General features: G+C 40.6%; 1 protein-coding gene across 6 annotated transcripts in view; it reads left to right on the plus strand.

Annotated features, from left to right (window-relative positions):
- Atp11b (ATPase phospholipid transporting 11B (putative)) overlaps window positions 1–19,231 on the plus strand; it is a 105,715-nt gene extending 86,484 nt beyond the window's left edge. For 3 of the 6 annotated variants that reach the window (NM_001427027.1, XM_063282060.1, XM_039103616.1), the window contains 3 exons: window positions 838–1,003; window positions 12,350–12,480; window positions 18,079–19,231. In NM_001427027.1, the coding sequence (NP_001413956.1) occupies window positions 838–1,003; window positions 12,350–12,480; window positions 18,079–18,160 (379 nt within the window). In that variant the 3' untranslated portion in view covers window positions 18,161–19,231. Of the gene's footprint in view, window positions 1–837; window positions 1,004–2,861; window positions 2,948–5,254; window positions 5,381–12,349; window positions 12,482–18,078 lie in introns of those variants that run through there. The other 3 variants (XM_039103613.2, XM_039103614.2, XM_039103615.2) reach the window with 3 other exon arrangements.
- Window positions 19,232–22,390: the final 3,159 nt, after the last annotated feature.

Here is a 22,390-nt window from a genome sequence, read left to right on the forward strand (position 1 = left end):
TCATTAAAGAACCCACTTATGCATAGTATTTTGTGTAAACCTTTCTCTGTTTCTATTTTTTCCTATAGTCTCATACAATTGAGATACACAAAAACCGAAAAAAGGATGCCTTCATAATACTGTGGTCTGAGTTTCTGAGTGCATTTATAAAGAAAAGTCTGAGATTTGGATAATCAGGAGGTTGTTCTGGTGTTGTTGCTGGTGGTGGGTGTCAGGGGCTCTGTGCCTCAGCACATATGTGTATGTCAGAGGGCACCAATTCTCTCATCCCACCTTTACTGGGCTCCAGGAAGAGAACTCAAGCTGTAAGGCTTGGGCAGTGGGTAATTTACCCAGCAAAGCCATCTCATTGGCCCAGATGGTTTGTTTGTTTTGTAAGCTATAGAAAATATGTTTTTACACACTTATTTCTTGGTTTTTTATTTCTACAGCATACATTAGTCTAGTCATCATTATTCTTTTTATAATTTGCCAGGAACTAGGGTTATCTGGTTATCTATTTCCTATTTTCATATTAGGAAAAAGGAATAATTAGTACAATACTTTAGCCGGAGTTTACATTCTAACACAGCCTCTTGTATTAGTTCATTTAAGTTCTTCCAGATTCGATTAGAAAAATGCTCTGGCACTCCTGAACCTGTTATTTTAAGTTGTTTGAGTTTTGGTGATATCGTGATTTAACTCTTGAGTTTTTATTTCACTTGTTTCTAGAACAGTGTCTCCCTATATAGGCCTCAAGGTTGTTCTGCATAGTCTTGCAAATATTTATATTACTGGCATGTGATACTATGCACAGCCAATAATCACTTTTAATAAGTCTACTGTCTTTCTTTGCAGGCCATTTTTGGGCTCCCAGAATATGTACTCTGTCTTCATTCAGCTCCTGTCAAGTGGGTCAGCTTGGTTTGCCATACTCCTTATGGTTGTTTCTTGTCTCTTTGTTGATGTTGTGAAGAAAGTGTTTGATCGACAGCTTCATCCTACAAGTACACAAAAGGCACAGGTAGGCATCTCTTCAGTTAGAACAGTTAGTAATGAGTAACTAATTACACATTTTTTGTATTACAAAATGCCTATTCCTATATTAAAGAGTTTTTCAAAAATTTCAAGTGTGGTTTCTTTTAATTTTTTCATATTTTTTCTATTAATTTTTTATGGCCACTAGTAATTATAATTATAATAATTATAATTTTAATTATACTAATTTAAAATTTTAAATAGCAAACTACCAAGTTATTTCTAATGTAGCCATGTCTCTAAACTATAGCAGACATTAGCAGTACGCCAATGCTTAAGGATATGACATTTGGGGACCAGTATTATTTTACTTGCTAGCTATGCCACAATTTCCTCATTGGTAAAATTATTATTGAAATGTCTTTCATTCCCTCTGCAGTGAGGAGTAAGTAGAGAAGAGAATGTTTAAGCATAGTAGATGGTAAACTGTTCCACTGCTGCGTTCCTTAGTTGGTACTATAGTTGTACTGAATGTATGATTACAGTCAGTACAGTATAAGATGGTGGAAATGAGAGTCTTTCTCTGTCATAATGCTTTCTAAATGGTGCTGAAGGAGTTACAGGATTTCTGCGTCTGCCTGTGTATACGTACACTAGCAGGGACAGACTTCCATTGGATAACATATTATTCAAATCTACATCAGAAAGCTCTGTCTTATTTTTAATATCCAGAAGAAAATACTTAGAGTCAAAGCATTACTTTCAATATGCTTATTATACTTGCTTAGGCTTTTCAAATAAAATATTTTGTTTTTAATTTTCAATTATTTGTATATGTATATGTGCACAAGGATTCGGGTGTCCTTGGAGACCAGAAGACGGTACTGTATCTCCTGGAGTTGGAGCTGCAGGTGGCTGTGAACCATCCAGAGTGGGTGCTGGGAGCTGAACTCGGTTCCTCAGCACAAGTGTGTGTGCCCAGTGATTGTTCTAGCTCCACAGTGTAGACCTTTGTGGAGATAGTTTGTCTTACCTTGTGGTCTATATTATATTTCCCCTCAAAACTTATGAGTATCATCATGCTAACCTTTATTTACATTTGTCCTTGACTGTTCTGTGGTTTGAAAGCTTCACATGTATTTTCATAGAGATTGCTTACTGATCCAAAAGGTATGATATTACTTATTGTTACCTTTTCTGTATCCTTGTTTTAAAGTATCACAGAGGAAATATTTGATGTTTTATGCTTTTAAACAAAAGGCTGAAAAATACTCCATATACTTGTTTTAACATAAGTTAAAATTTATTAAAAGGGGAATTTACACTAAATCATTTTACCATTCATGAAATCAGAATAATTTTCCCTTTTTGCTATGTAAATTAATATCCAAATGATTAATGAGATGTTCTGATTGCTCTCATTTGGGAAGGGAAAGGAAAGTTTTACTTCCATTCATGGGTCTTCCAGCCTGTTACTGTCGTTTTTGGTTTTTCTTCTCTTTTCTTTTAAAACTGGGGCAGTACATGGCATTTATATCCTAAGGGCAATGCTATCCCTTTGCTGTAGGGGTGGCCATTTCAGCTTCCACTGTTCCTTCTGATTTCAAATGATGGACATAGGGCTCGTTATCAAAAGTCACATCAAAAGGAGAGCTGCCAGCAGTTATTCTCGGTGCTTTTATTTCCTCCAGAATAAGAGCATGTTTTTAAAAGTGAACAGTCAATTTTTTTAATGGCAAGACCGACATCCTACAAATATCACTTGTGTGTGTACCATGTGTATTTTCTGCTCTTGTGGGAACAGGTGTTTGGTATTTACAAAGCTTGTCCTGTGTCTGTCTCCTAGGTGATGAATACAGCTCACTGACTTGTGTGTGTCCCATCCCTTTTCTGTCCACTTATAGATGTACTCCAACACAGTGGCTTTAAGTGACGAGTTCATCGCACTGCAGCCTTTGTCGAGGGCAAGGAATCAGCTGGGCAAACTTAGGTAGAGTAGGAGTAGAACTCGTTAACGCTTATGCATGCCAAGGTCAATAAGTGATATCCAAAAGATGGGCAGATGCATCAATCAATCAGAATCACGCATGCACAGCTCTGTCTCTAATTTAACCTTACTTAATATGTATATTAAACTTGAAAATGATATCCATTCTTCAAGAAGAAAACTTAGATGGAAATTGAACATAAGAGGAGAGAGCTGTACCTTATTACCTATTTCATACCTATCTTTTCCAGCACAATCTTATGCTTCTGCTTGTCATAGTCATGTGTACGTCTGCTCCTGCATGTTCAGTAGTTAAAGAGCTATCCTAAACTTTAAACCTACGCTAAGCAGTTACCTGGAAGTGAGAAGTGCTCGTTTTTTGTCTTGCCTCAATCTATAGTATAAATCCATGTGCTTGTGTGTCCTTGTATACTACAATGGCTGATATGTATTTCATATCTTTGCTGTTCCTTACTGCTTCTATAAATTGAAATGTATATTTTTTACATCTTATATTTAACTGTATTTCCACAGTCATGCTAATTTGGAAGTTTATAAAAAACAGCTACTAGTCTCAAAATGTCTTGATAGAAGGAAATGAAAGCTGAAATCCTAGAACTTTTGATAATATAGCAACATGTCAATATGTATGTATGCACACACACACATATACACATATACACACATACACACACACACACACACACACACACACACACACACACACACACACTTATTGGTTGGGTTTTTGTTTTGAGACAAGCTGTCTGGCTCGCTTTGCGAATGCTGGGATTAAAGGCCTGTGCATCCAGCCTGACATGTATATGTTTAATGATTTTTATTCTCCAAATTCTAATTTATGTATATTTACGTAATCAAATGAGTAGCTATGGTATAACACACTATTTAACCTTTTAGGTGATATGGTATGAATTTATAATTTAAAAGATGTTTTGAACTTTTACTAACTTTTTTATGTTTTTATTATTGGCTTTAAATTTTTTCATATGTTTAACTTTGAGTGACAACTACAGTAATTATATATTGTAAATGAGTAGTAACTGTTTTTCATATTTCCAAGAACTAAACTCAAATGTAAAAATTCGTTTTGACTTTTGGTTGAGCAAAAAGTGTATATCCCATTTTATCAATAGCTGATTTTCTATAATCAGTGGCTATCATATATTTGAAGGTCCACTTTTTAACTCTGCCAGAAGGAGAGTTTGTTATATAAAAGAACACTGGACAACATTTGATAAGGGAAGATAACTTGCATTGTGATTAATTATATTGTTATGAATGTGTAATTTTACATGTGTTGGTGAAAATCAAGCCCCTTTTAAAAACTAATACTAGACATAAAAGAAAGGGGAAAGAAAACTATAGAAATCCCAGGTATTATATATTATAATAAACTAGTAAGATTACCATTCTCATTCTACAAGTTTACCATGAAAGCAGGATCTTGGATCAGGTGTAAGAAAGGAGGAACTACTGATCTCCCAACCGCTGGCCTGAGTGTGGGGACCACACTCACTGCTCCCTCTAGTGTTTGCACCATACACAGCCCAACACATGTACTTTTCTAGGATTCTAGGTTTGTATATAGCACATGGAGGTTTTTATGCTGTTAACTTAAAATCAGCAACAAAAAAGATAGCCGTCCTCAAACCAAAGGTCAAAGTAAGTTGGCCTTCCCTGGGCTATAGAGATGGTGCAGTGGTTAAGAGCACTGCAGCTGTTCTTCAGAGGACTTAGGTTCAGTTCCCAGCACCCACATGGCGTTTCAAGGGATCCAAAACAATCCTCTGGCCTCCACAGGCACCAGGCAAAAGCACCCATACACTTAAGACATAGTATTCCCTAGAGAAGTATGTCTATTCATTCTATTAACAAGTAACTCACACCCCTTTCTCACATGTACTCTTTATGGTCCCGTGACCCTTCTGCTCTACAGTGTGGGTAAAATAGAGCAGTGTCCAAGGTGAGAGTGTGGGGGTAAGAAAATAAATGCTAAGTCCTGATAGCTCTGAATTTTCAGAGGAACTAGAACTTAACTGAAGGAAAGTTGATTTATTTTTACCAGCCCATGTGCTTCCGAGAGCTTTGCACTCGTGGCTTCACATGCTATGCTTTGCTGCACTCTCCAAGAAACTCCTTGGCTCCTTCTGTCCTGTGACAGTAGCTGTGCTGTTTGTGAGCTTTTGTCTATGCCTCACAGATCATAGACCCAACTTCCTGCTCTGGTTTTAAATGATACAGTGAGAGTGTTATTCTTAATGTGAGACTTACGCTTTTCTGTCCTTCTAGATGGAAGAAGATAAGGGTTCAGTCGGCTCAGCATATGAATTTGCTGAAAGCCAGCACAGAGGGGAGGACAGTAGGCACCTGCTAGCTGAGGCTTGCAGCCAGCAGGACAGTTGTTGCGTGCACTAGGTAGTACTTTGCGGGGCCTTCTTGGGGACTTGTGCACTGCATTCTCATGCTTGGGGCATCCATGGAGAGTCAACGTCACATTTCATTTCACTGTACTAATTCTGCACTGTGCCTTGGGTGTTGTTTTCGTTTAGTTCTTTTCCTTGTTTGTATCCCTTCATTTTCTTTATGTTTACCCCTGAATTTCTCATTTCACATGTTTGTCTGTACAGTGATAAATCATGTTTCACCTCAGATTGTATCGTAGTAAGAGATTTTCACAGCCTGTTGTCTGACGTTCAAGAAATTACTCCTCTCCACTGTTTTTGAAAGTATGGCTTGCCTTGCCCATTTTGAAATTGTTATCCCCTTTGAAGTTGTAATTGTCTATATTTTTATACAATTTAATGTAGACACTGAGTTACTGAAGTTCTCCAGTCTTTTGAGTTGAAATATCAAATGAGCAAGTGTGTTTAGATTTAGTGAATAGTTTTTCATTACTGTAATTTAACAGACTTATTTTTCTCATAAATTTTCATAGTTTTATCTATTAAAAAAAAGATTGTTGGGGCTGGAGAGACAGCTCACTTCCTGTTCTTACAAAGAACCTGGGTTTCGTTCCCAGCACTCACATAATGACTCATAACCATCCTCAGGCCTAGACATCGTGCACATACATACATACATACATACATACATACATACATACACACACACACACACACACATACACATGCATAGATACAGGCAAAACACATACATAGACTAAGTAAATATAAAAGTTATAGTTATGGGGATAGTTTACTCTCCCTTTGAAGAATAAATCCAAGCTACTTCTAGATGTAGTTGGGATATGAACAATATTTTGATTTGTAGCAATTATAAATCCTATCACCAATAATTCTGTTTTTCCTTAGGCTACAATTGTCATTTTAGTGTGATTTTTATTAAGGAACATGTTGTTATCTCATCTGGAATAAGCAAATAGAGAAATTTGAGGACAAAGGCACTTAAAGACTATAAATGTTTAAGCTTTTCTATAATCAGATTATAGAACATGTCTAATAATTCGACATACTTTAAAGTTAGATTTCTTTAGCAAGTTGCCCTCAGCAATGGCAGCTAATTATTTCTCGGTTATTAGTAGAAACAGAAGTAGTAGTTCAGAAGAAAGTCAAGTGAGTTCTGAATTTTCGTTTTGATTTGGTATGTTGCAAAAGACTATAGTTAGGTGGCTGGGGATGTAGTGGTTGGTAGAATGCTTGCCTAGCCTGCACAAAGCCATGGGTTCAATCCTGCCTCTACATAAACTGGACAAGTCCACATGTATTTTCAACCTTGGCCCTCAGGATATGGAGTCAGAAAGATCAGGAAGGAGTTCAAGGTCATCCTTAACTACATAGCAAGTTCAAGGTCAGCCTGGGCTACATGAGACTCCGTTGTTGTAAAAATATAAAAAATAAAAAACTATAGCTGTCTTTGACCTCACTAGGTTCAGCACCGCGGTGCCCCAAGATGTCTGCTGGATATGTTAATTCTCAGTCAGCAAAGTGTCTCACCCACTCTGCTCCATCCCATATCACACTGCGGAAGGCCTCTCTCTGAGCCTGGCAGCAATCTCTCTACCTATCCAGTTCCCAAGGCAGGTTTCCATGCCAGAAACACACATCCCAACTCTGTGGCGGCCCAGGCCAGCCGCTACACACTCCATTACACTTAAACCGCTACATGAAAGGACACACAACACAATAAGCTTTGGCCCAATTGATAAGACATAATTGCCCACCTAAGCATACAAAGCACAATACACATCCCTCCCTTATAAACATTCCTGACAACCTGTAAAGGTACAGCGTGGAATCTTAACGTCACCCGCCACATTCTCCTGCCACGGCTTCTCTCCCTGTCCCTCCTGTCTCTTCTTCTTTCAGTTCATCTCCTCCTCCTCCTTCAAACTTTTCTCCCACCCATCCTTCCTGCTCGTCCAATGACAGGCCTCGTTCTGTCTTGTACCTGCCTCACCTGTGACATCATCCCACAAGACCCTGGAATTTATAAGTAGATTTTTCAACCATGACTGTCCCTTTTCCATTATAATGAGGAATTTTAATGTTTCACAAATACTGATGCTCTTCCTTACCCAAACTATAAATTTCCATTCATATATTGTTAAAGAACCAATTTAATATATACATCATTTAAATAAAATGGCTCCAGTCTCCTTTGAAAATAGGAATGTCAGTTATAAAAATGTTTATATAATCAATATAAATTTTCATTTAGTTTTATCTTTGCATGGTCTGTGTGCATATGAGGAGTGTGTGCGCACGTGTGTGGGAGTGCTTAAGCATGTTCACATGTGGAGTTCCCAGGCCAATCCTAGGAGGCACTTTATCCACTGAAGCGGGGCCAGCCTCCTCCCGTCACCCCACCTCTCTCAATTTACTCTAGCGTTCCCTGTCTCAGTTGGTTTAGCCAGCCAGCTTACTCTAGAAACAGGAGTGTCTGTCTCCACTTACCCAGTACTGGAATTACAGACAGGCTGCCACACCCACTGAGCTTCTGTATGGACTCTGGGACTCCACTGCAGTCCTCATGCCTACACAGTAAGCTTTGCCTGCCGAGCCCTCGCCCCAGCTCCCACTCAATATAGATTTTATTATTTTATGTTTATGTTAAAATGAGACATCTATAGAAATACCTCGCTAGGAACCTCCCGAACCAACATGGGGGTATTTCATTCACATTTGTAAATGTCTTTCAACATTCTATCATTTTGGAATTGTTTGCTTCTTGTGGTGGGAAGGAGAACAGAAAGGTGAAGGAGCAAACTATAAGCTGGAAACAGGTCCTCGTTTCAGGAGCTTTGGAATAGAGGGCCAGCCGTCCTGAGCCATCCCTAACTGCTGTATGAGCAGAGGAAAATCCTGATTTCTCTTGAGAACTTGGAATTCTTAGCAAAAAATTTGACAGTCAGCAATAATTTGATTGTTGATTTCACATTTTAAAAGACATTTCTCTAAAAGCAAACCTTAAATCTAGATAAGGTTTCATACATACACACATATATATGTATGTAATTTATGGGCAAAAGCCCTAACGCAGTTAATAATATGACAATTCTTACTTACAATTTAAAAAAAACCCTTTAGTTGATAAAATTAGAGTAAAAATATTTAAAATGTTAAGATACAGCTTTCTAACTTTTTAAGGAAGTTGTTTGGTAACTAACAAAAATTCAGCATTCATCCCTTGATATGGCAATGAGCAGTAAGTCACAATTTATTTCAGAATTTAGGTCTATAAAGGTGGTTCTTTTTCACTAGGCTGTCATGGCCATGCTATGCCCCCATGGGATGGGGTTGGGGATGTTGCCTAGGAATTTGGGAACCCGGTGTGCTGGAGCATGAGACCGACTACTTAATGATCAAAATGTCTGTATAGTCAAAGCTGGTTACGGTGCAACCAAATGGCATCTCACACCATTACTTTTTGTGGCTTCCACATATCCTGAACATTAAAAGCCTCCCTTGTTACTTTGAATGAAAGGAGACTCTGTTCCCACTCTCATTCCACCGACTGCTGTGGCCCTAGGTTCTCTGTCTGATCCTGAGTGTTGGGATAGGTGATGTGCTGGGAAAGCTCTACTGGAGCTTCGCTGGCTCAGAGCCGGGTTTCAGGGGACATCTTTACAGAGTTCACCATTTACAATGCCCCAGAATTGTTGTTGTTACTATTTCTTTTGTTGTTTTTTTTTTCTTTTTTTGCAAGGGGGGGTTACTTTTATTTCACTCATTAGATGATCTGAAAGAGGGCATTATATAATAGTTTTGACATGTTGCTCTCTTGGGTGTCTAGGATTTAACATTTAGCCATAGGTTTAAGTGATGTGGGACAGCTACCTGAAACCAGATACAGATTCAAGCATTCTTCAGCACATAGATGGACCAAACCTGTGACCTGTGGATGTGACTTTCAAATGATCTTCCTCAGCTGGCTGAGCAGCAGCTATAAGCAAAGTGTAGGGCATTAGACTTAAAAGTTGTAGACAAAGCACTTCCTCTCTAGTTGTTAGGATAGCTCAGAGCTTCCTGAAGGAATGTGTTAAACATCAGTCCCACGGCTTCTTAAATACCCTGTCCTTCAAGTCCCCATACTGCCATGCTGACAGTAAGACTGAGTTATTAACTAGAACATGTAGAAAGTAATCCCTGGTTTAACAATAACTTACTAGATTTACCTGCTGCAGAGTTAGTGTGTCAGATGTTTTCAAGCTCTTCGTAACTCTGCCTCTACCAGTCTAGAAGCACTTCCTTCCTGCCCAGTGGCAGTCTGTGGAGCTTACCATTGAGCCCGCAGTGTCACTGTGCCTCACACTGCTTCTCTGGCTTCTCACTTTACCCTCACCTCACTGGATGAGTCTAGGGCTGACAATTGCCACTGCCTCCTTCAGTTGGCTTTCAGGGCTTTCACCATTCAAGAGATACTTCAGAAGCCATAAAGAGAATTTAGAGATTCCTTCCAGTTGGAGGTAATAGTATTTAACCTGAACCAGGCCCACAAGCATGAACTACACCACCCACAATGGTTGGTGTGGAGCACATAGGGGAGCATCCTCCCTTCAGGAAAGAAACTTGAGCTTATGGGAGCACAGGAATCAGCAAAGCCCAAACTGGGAATTGATGAGAGCCCTTTGCCTAAGCCAGTATCACCCAGAGTTCTTCATCATAAATGTATGTCCCTTCGGTGGCTAATGGTTCATGGTTTTGGTACATTGGGTCGGGTAAGAGAAACAGTTTTTTTTCTTTTTCTTTTTTTTTTTTTTTTTCCGGAGCTGGGGACCGAACCCAGGGCCTTGCGCTTCCTAGGTAAGCGCTCTACCACTGAGCTAAATCCCCAGCGAGAAACAGTTTTTTAAGTGGTTGATCAACACAAAATTGCGTGTGCGTGTGTGTGTGTGTGTGTGTGTGTGTGTGTGTGTGTGTGTGTGTGTGTGTGTGTGGTGTTTTTGTTTTCTTTTGGGTTTTTTTTGCTTTTTTTTTTTTTGTCTTCCTGGGTTTTTGCTTGTTTTTTTAAGGGAGAGAGAAATGAAGTTGGGTAGGAAGATAGGGATGATCTTTGAGGAGTTGGGGGAGGAAAAAGAATATGATCCAAATACATGGTGTGAAAAAATGACACAGCAGATTGTAGGATGGCGGTCTCCAGCCCACTAGCTGGGACATAAGCCCTCTCCTGACAGTCTGAGAGCCTGTTGAAAGCTGTGTGAGATTAGTGTTTTCCAAGGGTCTTAATTAGTCATAGAAACCCCTCTCCTTTTCAAAATGAAATGTTTATGTCAACATCTCACAGAACATAAAGCAATGTTTCGTTAAACAAAGCTTGAAAACAAAGATGTTTAAACTAAAGAATATGTGAGGTTTGCTTTCTCAGTGCTTAGCAGAGCCCAGGGTTTAGGTACAACCAGACACTTAAAACAAGAGACCCTGTTCTACCTCCCACTGCTTGGAATGGGCAGGGAGTCCATACGTGGATACTGTAGCACTCCACCACGTGCTTGCTTTCCAGATATCCGGTTATTTACATTCCCACCTGTCTCTGTCCATCGTGGTTGCCACAGTGTCCTCTGTTACCATCCTCACATGGCGCATGGTGATTCCCTACCTTGTAGATGTGAGCTTTACCAACATTCTCTCCCTCTCCTCTGCATCTTCTAAAATGTGTTGTACAGAACATTATATACATAAAAAATAAATTCAGGTAAATTTTTAACCTTACACTCAGAAGGTAGCCGTAGATCATTGTGATTTCAAAGTCAGTCTGATCTAATCTACTCACTGAGTTCTAGGCCACCCAGAGAGGGAGGGGGGATGTGGGGGGGGGGAGAGAGAGAGAGAGAGAGAGAGAGAGAGAGAGAGAGAGAACACACACTTTGAGGGTTGAGGGTTGGGACTCACTGCTATGTGGTCAGACACTTGCCCTCGCTTTAATAGCTAAGGCTGCTGTAGTACTGAGCAGAGTTATCGTTAATAGCTAAGGTTGCTGTAGTACTGAGCTGAGTTATCTTTAATAGCTAAGGTTGCTGTAGTACTGAGCTGAGTTATCTTTAATAGCTAAGGTTGCTGTAGTACTGAGCTGAGTTATCTTTAATAGCTAAGGTTGCTGTAGTACTGAATTGAGTTATCTTTAATAGCTAAGGTTGCTGTAGTACTGAGCTGAGTTATCTTTAATAGCTAAGGTTGCTGTAGTACTGAGCTGAGTTATCTTTAATAGCTAAGGTTGCTGTAATATTGAGCTGAGTTATCATCTTGCTGAGTCTATTTGTGCCTAAGTCAGACATCTTAGAAATCTGATCAATTCAATTTCAGATCCTAATTGTACCACCGGCTTGCTTGACAAGCCTTGATCCACGTGCCACCAGCTCACTGTTGAAGTAGATAAGCCACTGATCCGCAGAGGCAGCACCTCAGAGCTGCTCAGCACTTAAGGGGAAGGAAAGTGGAGTGGCTGTGTTTTGGTTGTTTTTGAAAGGCACATAAGAAATGTTAATCTTATTCTTACCAGACAAGCTAGGTCCTACCAGACTGTTATTTCCCAGTCCTCAAGAGAGGTTTGCAGTCCACTGTTGTCAGGGGCTGGGCATCTGTCCTTCAGCCGGAATTGCAGGAAGTGCAGAGATGAACTAGAGTTAGTCACTGCCTTCAAAGGAGTTGGCATAGCCAACTGACCATAGCAGATCAAGTGGCAAAACCACAAACCTTTACAGACAGAAATGCCCGTCTCTTCACTTTTATACCAGTAGTTATCTAGGTTCTGCATAGAGCAGGAGGGTTTAAATGTATATGTGACTGTACTCTGCAGGTGCTTGCATCCCACATTGTACTGTGTGTATGTTCATGTCCGCTGCTTTCAGTCTCAAGGTACCTGTTTTGATCTCTTTATGGTTTTCTGAGGTCCGAATCTGTGAATAAGTAACTTGCTCTTCTCCCACAGCTTGCTGAAGCCCCTTCAGGTGTCAAGTGCTTGGACTCCATATGCTGTTTCCCTGGAGAGACCCCGTGCGCATCTGTTGGAAGAGTGCTGGACCGAGTCATAGGACGGTGTAGTCCCAACCATATCAGCAGGTGGGACATTTCACTGGGTAGCCTCTGCTGCACATGAGTGTCCTGGGTGAAACAGGGAGCCTGCTGTTGATTCACATCAGTCACTCTTGATTTGTAGATGTCACTTTGTAGCTTTGTGGTTTGGTCCTTTCATTCAAAGGAAGAGAAGGCAGCTCTGAGGAGACTCCATCCTGGGGAGGACTTACTGGTTTTAGCCTTTCTAAGCTGCAGTGAATAGGTGTGTGTCTGTGACGCTCTTCCTCAGTGTACGGCTGTTTTTATTAGTATTTCACCTCTGCTCTGCTTTATTCTCTGCTAGGGTTTGGTTTTGTTGTTGCTTTCCTGCCACTTTTCTGATACACAGATAACTGCCCCGCCCAACGACAAGCATCTCCACTTTCCTTATTCTTTATCTGTGCTCTCCAAAGCGAGTCAGTCTTTCTTTCACAGCTACACAGAGAAGGCTTTTTATTCTGCATCATGCTCCTTCCTAAGATATCTGTAATGAATTTTAAAGTGAGTTTTCATTTTAAGATTCCTTTATTTGGCATTTATATCCAATTAAAATGTATGGTTAAATATATTTTAACAATGCTGCTGATGTGTTTATAAAAAGATAAAGGAGGGGGATATGTTCTATGGAGGTGTGATGAGGTATGGGGGAAGGGGGTGCCTCAGTGGGCTCATGTTGAGGCATCCCTTCCCCCTGAGGGACCAGCCACATGGACAGTATAGTATAGAATAGAGTTTATTCAGGGCATGGGGAGAGGAGTTGAGAGGGTAGCAGTGGCAGAGAAAGGGGGGAGGGGGGAAGAAGATGAATAGAGGCCAGCCATGAGCACATGGAAGGGGAAGTGAATGGGGAGAAAGTAGGGGCAGGAAGGCAAGAGAGGAGCAAGAGAGCAAGGAAGGGGCAAGCAGCCCCTTTTATAGTGAGTCAGGCGCACCTGGCTATTGCCAGGTAACTGTGGGGCAGAGCTTAATGCTAACAGCTGCTAATATTAACTTTCATAAACTATGGGTCAGAAGAATCTGTGGGGCTTTGTCCATTCTTGTCTGTTTCTTAGATTTATCACAGCTTGTTTTTATAGATCATCACCCAGAAATCTATTTTGGTGTAAATAGCATTTAAAATTCTTTTTAAAAATCTCTTCATATTTACCCAACGTGAGTTTGATTATTAGAACTAGAGAGTGAAATCGCCTCTGTGCCTGGCCTCACACCACTTCCCCAGGTCAAAACAGCAGCGCAGTTAAAGTTGTGATTCCACAGAAAGGAGCTGTGCCCATTCTCCCCAATGTGCCGTGGAATGTTAAGGCCTTCTACAAATCAGTGGTGTAAGAGAGCCTAGGGAAATGCTAGGGGCAAGGTACAAATGAAGCAGTTTGTCTATCCTTTGGTAAAATAACTTTAACATTTGGTTAGCTTTACAGTTTGAAAAATAACAGGTGTGGTATTATTCACATAATATGAAATGTAGTTTCTTATGACGAGTTCTCAACTTACTTTATCTTTAGCTTTGCCTGACATTGTAAATACACTGCATATGACGTTAGCCTCATTTATTCTGACTTGAAATATGGCAGATGATCCAAAAATATTTCTGCAGTGTAGCAGAAATTTCATCCTATATAAACAGATTATGATGAACAGGTAAATGTATTGGGATATTGGTATCTTAAACACAGATGTTTGAAAAGAAGACATATCAGAAAGGTCTTACACTATTATTTTACCTGATGACATTCTTTATTGCTTGGAACCAAGATGGAGTTTAGATTCAGATAGTATATTAGAACTTTACATAGTTTTTACTTCAGTAGAAAATTGTCTTTAGACAGAAATACCTGCCAGCGATTAAAAGACTAGAATTGATTTTTAATGCGCCTTCCCTTGTCTTCTGTGCACGCCTGCTTTCTTAGTCAGCTGCAGGCTCTGAGCCCCTGCCTGCCCCTTTACTGCTCTTTCCCCAACTACCCTTGACCATGCACCTCGGAGTTACTGGATTTATTTCAGCATGTCTTCTTTCTTTTAAAAAAAAGATTGATTGATTTATTTATTATCTATAAGTACACTGTAGCTGTCTTCAGACACACCAGAAGAGGGCATTGGATCCCATTACAGATGGTTGTGAGACACCATGTGGTTGCTGGGAATTGAACTCAGGACCTCGGGAAGAGCAGTCAGTGCTCTTAACCACTGAGCCATCTCTCCAGCCCTCAGCATGTCATTTTAAAGGTGGTTATTATTGTCATTATTTCTGTTTACTGAGAATTATGCCATGTTCTTTTTTCTAAGGTGGTTTTCCCTAGTTAAAGGTTTGCTTTAGTAATTAATTCTTTCACTGGCAGACACCAAATGGCTTCCAGGGCTATCAGCATCTCAGGCTATGCCTTTGATTACTGTTGCCATTTTTTTCTCCTCCTAGCTAAGCAGCCCAAAACCTCTGTGCAGACAGTCACAAGGCACTGAGCGAGTTGGTGTTTTTCAGAAGGCTGTGTGAAAATTACTGTAGCCCATTGTATCATACTCTGACAGTCATAGTTTCTACATGTATGTGTGAAATAGTTTTAGTATTTATGTTTCGATATGAAACTGCCTCTATTCTACATTTGTGGCTCATGTCCAGTTTGAAAGGACAGGCAAGGGTGAGCCCTCCAGGATAAGATGTGGCAACTCAGGGCTGCGTTACCATTAACAATACTGAGCATCTCTGGAGACCAAACAGCTTCCCTATGCACACGGGCCATCTACTCAGTTCGTACTATCCAGACACAGAAGACTTCCTACATTTTTATCTTATGCTAAGGGACTATATCCTACAGTACGTTCAGTTTCCAAAGGAGCATCAAGGTGCCGTGTAAGGGTCCACCACGTTCTATCCTAAGGAGCTGTATTTGAGCACTGACCGACATCTCTGAATTTTTACTTCCAGTCATAATGAATTACCTACTGTTAGTCATAGATACTTGGGAATTTGGGACAAGGGGATCTTAGTTTGAGCCTGAACCACTTAATGAGACTCTTAAAAAAAAAAAAAAAAAAAAAAAAAAAAACAGAAAAAAACAAACAAAACAGAGACCTGGCATTGTGATTGCCGTAGTTTCGTTTCTTGTTAATGTGATTGAACGCTCTGACAAAAGCAACTTAAGGAAGAAAGTGCCTATTTTGCTTTCAGTCCAAGGGCAGAGTCCATCATGGCAGGGCATTCAAGGTGTAAAGCAGCTGGCCACGGTGCCTCCATAGTCAGGAAACAGATGAATGCATGCTCTTGCTCTACTCATTTTGTTGTTGGTGCTGGTATCTTTTGTTCTCCATTTTATACAATCCAGGATCCCCTGCTGAAGCTATGGTCTCACACAGTTTCCACTTTCTATCAATTAATGTAATCAAGATAATCCTACAGACATGCCCACAGGTCATCTCCTTGGTGATTCTAGATTGTCAGGCTGACAGTTAATACATTAACCATCGTCATAATAGACACTGCCAACCTCAGCATGTGGGAAGCAGAGGCAGAAGGTTTGCAAGTTCAAGGCCTGCTTAGATAACGTAGAGTGAGCCTGCCTCAAAATTCAAAAGTAATACAGAGATAGGCTATCAGTTGACTGGTAAAGCACTTTCCTAGCATGTTGAAGGCCCTGGGAGGGGAGTGTGAGGGAAGGAAGAAATCATTAGCTAGTCGGTGTTTCTGGTGTTGAATAGTTTTTCAAAGTAATATCTAACATGAACGCATGCATGTGTGTTTGAAAAGATGAAAAACAAAGGAGACATCACCTGATCAATTTTTCTCTGTGTAAGCAGTGTTTGCAAAGAGGAAAAACTAAGGAAGGATTCCTGCTGATTAGAATTGAACATTTAACTCCATTGGGGTGTAGGCAGTTACAGTTAAAAGAACCCTGCTTCCCCATACTCAGTAAGAGATAGTCATAGTCTTACTTTTATTTATGTTGGCTGCCTAGTACCTGCCAGATTTCAGTTCTCTGTGCTCGAGAATTGTAAACAGGACCCTCCTCAGTCAAGGTGGAGGGTCCTAGGCTTCTCTGAAAACCATGATGAAACAACTCTTAAATGGATACAGACTTTCTGCAATTGCATTACCTGGCCACTGACTTAAGCCTAAGTTGGATACACAGAGAGTCCGTGAGAAAAGAGAGGCTGGGTACAAATGAGTCCCGGCTTTAGCCCTGCCTAAGGAAGGTGGAGACCCTCGTAGTGCTGTGTGCTATGTGTTTAAAGTTATGCACGTTTGGTTTTTACACTGTCCCTGGGCTAAGGGCATGTGTTTTAAGTGTGGCAATCTGTTTTATGGAGTTATTACTCCATCCTAAGTTAATTCAGGGTAATTCTAACCGACAGCTGTAAGTATGATGCTGACTTGCTTAGTTCAGGCCTTGTCTGTCAATCAGCCTTCTATACTAGTGAAGAACCGCAAGTGTCTTTGATACCCTCTGATGCTAACCACTGACAACATTCAGAGTAATAAAGCTAAAATCCTTAGAATAGAATTTATACCCGAAGAGAAGTAACCAGTGATATGAATTTCACTATTTCATTCCAAAGACTTTTGGTAGCTTTATTTGTTTTTCTGTAATATCCAAATACAAGTTCATTTTTCAATAAAACTAAACTTTTTTTTTTACTTTTGCTGTTTGTGTATGTGTGGTGTACATGTACCTTCTTGTGTGGGAGTACATGTGCATGTGCGCATGCATGCTTGCGTGCCTGCGTGTTTGTGTCTGTACCAGAGGCGGGAGTGCACTTGTCCCTCAGTTGTTCCCCACCTTGTGTATGATAATGGTCTCTCCCTGAACCCAGTATCTACCAGTCTGGTACGGCTGCTCACCAGTGAGCCTGTGGACCTCCTTGTCTCCGCCTTCCAGGGCTGGCCTCCCAGGCTCACACAGTCAGGCTCTGCTTCTTAGGCAGATGCTGTGAGTTCAAACTTAGGTTCCGTGTTTGCATGGCAGACGCTCTGTCAGCTCCCTTGTTTCCATCCTCTGGCACCTAGCACCTGGATGTGTGCAATTCTTAATAGTTTGCTTCTTCTCTGGTTATTAAGATTTCAAAAAAAAAAAAAGATTTCAAAAGCACATTATAGCTATCACCTAGAAACTGGCACTGGTAATAAATTCATCATAGATTGGAGTTCATTTCTGTATGGCTATCATACAATTTTTCTCAAGTTTTTATACAATCTAGAACAGGACTCAGTGTTACACTGAAAAACTCTTTAGCATTAAGAAATGAATCAGTGTTTAAATCAATGCATTTATATTGACTCTACAATTGAAAATGGAATTACCATTTTCCATTTGGTTTGACCATTGCAGGACAATAAAAATTGCCATTTTTGTATTAAATTAAAATTGAAAAAAAAAGGGAGGGGGATGTTTGCCCGGAAACCGGGAAAGGGAATAACACTCGAAATGTATATAAGAAATACTCAAGTTAATAAAAAAAAAAAAAAAAAAAAAAAGAAATGAATCAGTGTTTATTTTAAATTTTAAATTGTATTTTAGTCCTACATTTTACTTTAGGTCCTGGTTTCATTTCATTTTCTTTTTCCACTGAATAGTGATTATGGTGAACCCAACTAACTCTTCCTGTTCCTTTCAGGCTGTGGAGTGCGTCGGATCCGTTCTATACCAATGACAGGAGCATCTTGACTCTCTCGCCAATGGACTCATCAACTTGTTAGAGGGACAGTAGGACTTTGTGGGATCAAGTTCACTTGTCCTCAGGTCTCGGGTCACCACCCTGTTGTTAAAGGACAGTTACTTTCTGGAATCTCTGAGGAGTTGAGACTTTCTCAGAGTCCCTGGGAAACAGGCAATCACATGAACCCTTCCCCTTCCCCTTAGTTTGAATGTGAATATATTACAATTTGGAAATAAAGAGATCCTAACAATCTCTTTGTCTGCTTTGTCCCTTCTGCTCATGGGACTCCTGGTGGTATTGCAGCCTTTGCTGAGGCCACTGTACTTTAATATCAAGGTAGAGAAAGGGGTCATTCTTGGTTATGCGTAGTTTAGGATGAGTGTGGTTTGGGACTCTTCTATTTAAATCTGCTTCTGTAAATTATGCTAAAGATTTGCCTTGAGAACTCTATTTTTTTTATTAGATTATATTTGAAGCTTTTCGTGGGGAAAGTTAATGTGAATATTAAGGAATTTTGGTCCTTCAGTGACCTGTGTTGTTAATCCATTAGTGCTTTTTAAGTCACAGAGCATGTTTCCAACCGTTGTCTTTTGCAGTGTGGGTAGTAAGCTTATACTGACACCAAACTCATGCTGTAACACCACCACTGAAGCTGATCCTACAAGTGCAAAGGGAGTTTTGCATCTCATGTCCAAGTCAGAGTTAGGGCCATTCACTAGACCTCAAATTGGTGTTTGCTAATATTTTTGTGGCCAACTGTGTAAACTTGTAGTGGGTAAATTCAATACCATTGTCATATTAATTTATTGCATCTGTCTTATCTTTTGCATGCTTCAACCTGGCTAATATATTTAAATCCTACCACACCCCCTCCTCTCTTCCCCCCATTATTACCTTCCTCCCTCTCCAGAGACTCTGTTCATAGTTTTATGACAATATTGTAAAGTTCAATTGTATCAATAAAAAACAAGTTTGGACAGTGTTTAAATATTGCAAATATATTTAATTATATAAATTGAAATATAAGCCATAAAGTCTTCCTTTGGCCCACTTACAATTGCTCTTGACTTGCTGTAAATCAACCTTGAGAATAAAGGCCTTTTGTTAAGGATCCTGTTACTGCATGTTATCTGATTGAGGGCAGACTGACACAATACAGTGCATTATGCTATGTCCCATTGGAAGGGACATTGTCAGGCATGGTCATTAAAGGGAAATGAAACAGCCTAAACAGCAATAAGTTATCAGCAATAAGTTAAAGCCATGAGTGAGTCATCAGGTCCACACTGGCCTTAGTTTAGTTCCCTGAGTCTCAAATTCTAGTTTCCAGCTCGTCTGTCACTGAGACTCAGTGTTACTTGTTTTATGTACAAACACTGTTTTGGGAGCTGTGAGTGACTACTAAAGAACTACGGCCACCTGCCTCTCTGCATGTGATTCTGTGCACACCCAAGATCACGGGGAAGAGGATGGCGAGGCTTTGTTGTCAGGTCCTCTTGAGAAGGTGGTAATTGCTCGAAGGTTGTCCTGCAGCTCCCCCCCCCCCCCCACATCCTGCGTGAGTGGGACTTGTGGCCTTTGCTGCCGGTAACACAGTGAGAATGACGATTGACTGTATGTACAGATTAGCTGTTGGCTTATCTGTTTCACTGATGCAAGAATACTAGGTTATCCATGTTCGCTGAACATTAATCTTCATAAACAGCTCCTCTTTTACACTTAGACATCACAGGGTTATATTTCAGATGACCTACTATCCTGGAAGTGTGTTAAAGGGATAATACTTACCATCCATGTTGTAGAGTTGGAATATTACATACAGACTCAGCAGACTATAGGAAGATGGTACTGTTACTGCTAGAATGTCGTAGAGAGTATGCATGCAATGGCATGACATTGAGTGGGCATGCTTTATATCTCTTATGGCATTGATGCACTGTCCACCATGCTGATTAAATATGAGGGACTACAAAATCACCAAGAGCAGAGCAGAACTCCACTGGCCACCATCTGGTCTAGCATTGCTTGGTGGAAATTCTGAGCATTCACTATTTTTATTTAGTTAAGAAGACTTGCATAAACACGCAGCCTATATTCTACATAATGAAGAATAGGGCTGGGGCATAGCTCAGTAGCAAACTGTTTGGAAACCTAGACTCCATTCCCAGCAGCACAGTAAGAAGTCAGACATCCACTGGTCTGCTCATTCTGCCTTGTGGCTCAGAACGGTGCTTTAAAAGGAAGAGTGTATCACTTCTCGGCCTTTTGGCTAAGATCAAGTGTAAAAGGAAGAGTGTTTCATTCTTCTTAAGAACATGAGTTTCTTGCATTCACTTAAGACAGTAATCAGAGGAAGCCTTTTGTTTTTGTAGTATTCTGGTACCAATTCCATATGATAAAACTTTACTTCAAGATGCCAGAAGAGCCCCCCTTGTACATTCCTTCAAATTCTTTGCCAGTTCAGTGTTGATAATGAACAACTTTATCTGTCAAAGGAGAGTTTGATGCTGAACCTGTTACTCTTTGTTGGCCAATGGCCTCAAACCTGTTTGCCCATCTGAAGGCTGCAGACTGAAATAATGACAAGCGCCATGTTCGTTAGCACCGTTACCAGTCAGCACCCTCTTGGCTTCAACAGTGCAGACTCACCCAAGACACTCAGATGTGGGCCAAAGAGAACTGCGGCTGCCATGTTTGCTCTCTGGTAAGGACAGATGCAGAATCTATGGTTTTGTAGTATTTTCTACCTTTTTTGGGGGGCTGACGCTCTAGAGTTAAGCTAAACACCAGCATCCTCTTGAGTCTGTAACTGAGACAAATCAGACTGAAAAGGCCTGTGGTTAGCCCTGGCCTGGTTAAGACTGAGCTCATTTCTATTCAGAACAGTCTGGAGCTGAACTTTTCTGAGAAGCTTGAGACTTGTTGGACAGGGGTTAAAGCTACTACAAATTTCCTAACAGAGAGTCTTCAAAATAAGTTTGGAAATTCTATGTTTCTGTTTACCCCAAAGAAATCAATTTAAAAGATAAGCAGGTATAAATAAATCAACCAATGAGATATGTGTTATATTAATTTTAGCTTTGCTTTATAGATGTTTTTATTCCTACCTTAAAATGAATAATTTTCATAAAATTAACACATTATTAAGGTTTGAGAATGACATTCTACAAAAGTAAATCATCACTGATGGTATGTTCGTGGTGGTGACTGCTAGATTCCTGAGAGAGTGAGGAGCAAGAGACATGGCAGCGGAGTTAGGTGTAGCTGTCTGGTGTCCTCTCTCACTTCCTGGCACCATCAGTAGCCATACTGTGCTCACTGCACGGCTTTAACTTTGTGTGGTTTATGAAATTCATCAGGTAAAAATGTTCCTGTATTTGAGCGCTTCTCCTTTATTTGAATTCATTTTTCTGCTCATCAAAACCAGCTATGCCAAGCTTGCTTCAGGTTAGTTTCCAGAATAATTCTCCATGATCATACAAGGATAGTGTGGTTTTCACTGGCTGTATGGGGGGAGGGCGTCTTTTTGAGATAGGATTTTTTTTTCTTTTTTTTTTTTTCTTTTTTTTTTTTTTTTTTTTCCGGAGCTGGGGACTGAACCCAGGGCCTTGCGCTTGCTAGGCAAGCGCTCTACCACTGAGCTAAATCCCCAGCCCCTTGAGATAGGATTTTACTCTGTAGTCCTGCTGGTCTGGAACTTCAGTAGACCAGGCTGACCTCGGAAGTCGTCTGCCACTGCCTCATGAAGCTATCAGGCGTTCACAAAAGGGACCTATCTTGACTGCCCTCCAAAAGGCCCAACAAGCAGCTGAAAGAGTCAGATGCAGATATGTGCACCCAAACAATGAACAGAAGCTGCTGACCCTTCTGGTTGAATTAGGGAAAAGCTGGAAGAAGCTGAGGAGGAGGGTGACTCTGCAGAAAGACCAGCAGTCTCAGCTAACCTGGACCCCAGAGATCTCTTAGTCACTAGATCACCAACCAGGCACCATACTCCAGCTGAGACGAGGCCCCCCAGCACATGTGCAGCAGAGGACTCCCAAGTCTGGGTTCAGTCAGAGAAGATGCACCTAACCCTCAAGAGACTGGAGGTCCCAGGAAGTTTAGAAGTCTGTGGGGTAGGTGGGGTGGGGACATCCTTGTGGAGACACAGGGTGGGGGGGGGGCATGGAGGAGGTGGGGGGTGGACCAGGGGAATAAAATCTGGAATTTAAAAATAAATTAAAATTTAAAAAAGAAAAATCCTGCTCCTGCAGTCCAGACACCACCC

Source organism: Rattus norvegicus, chromosome 2 (assembly GCF_036323735.1).
Source record: "Rattus norvegicus strain BN/NHsdMcwi chromosome 2, GRCr8, whole genome shotgun sequence".
Taxonomy (NCBI): domain Eukaryota; kingdom Metazoa; phylum Chordata; class Mammalia; order Rodentia; family Muridae; genus Rattus; species Rattus norvegicus.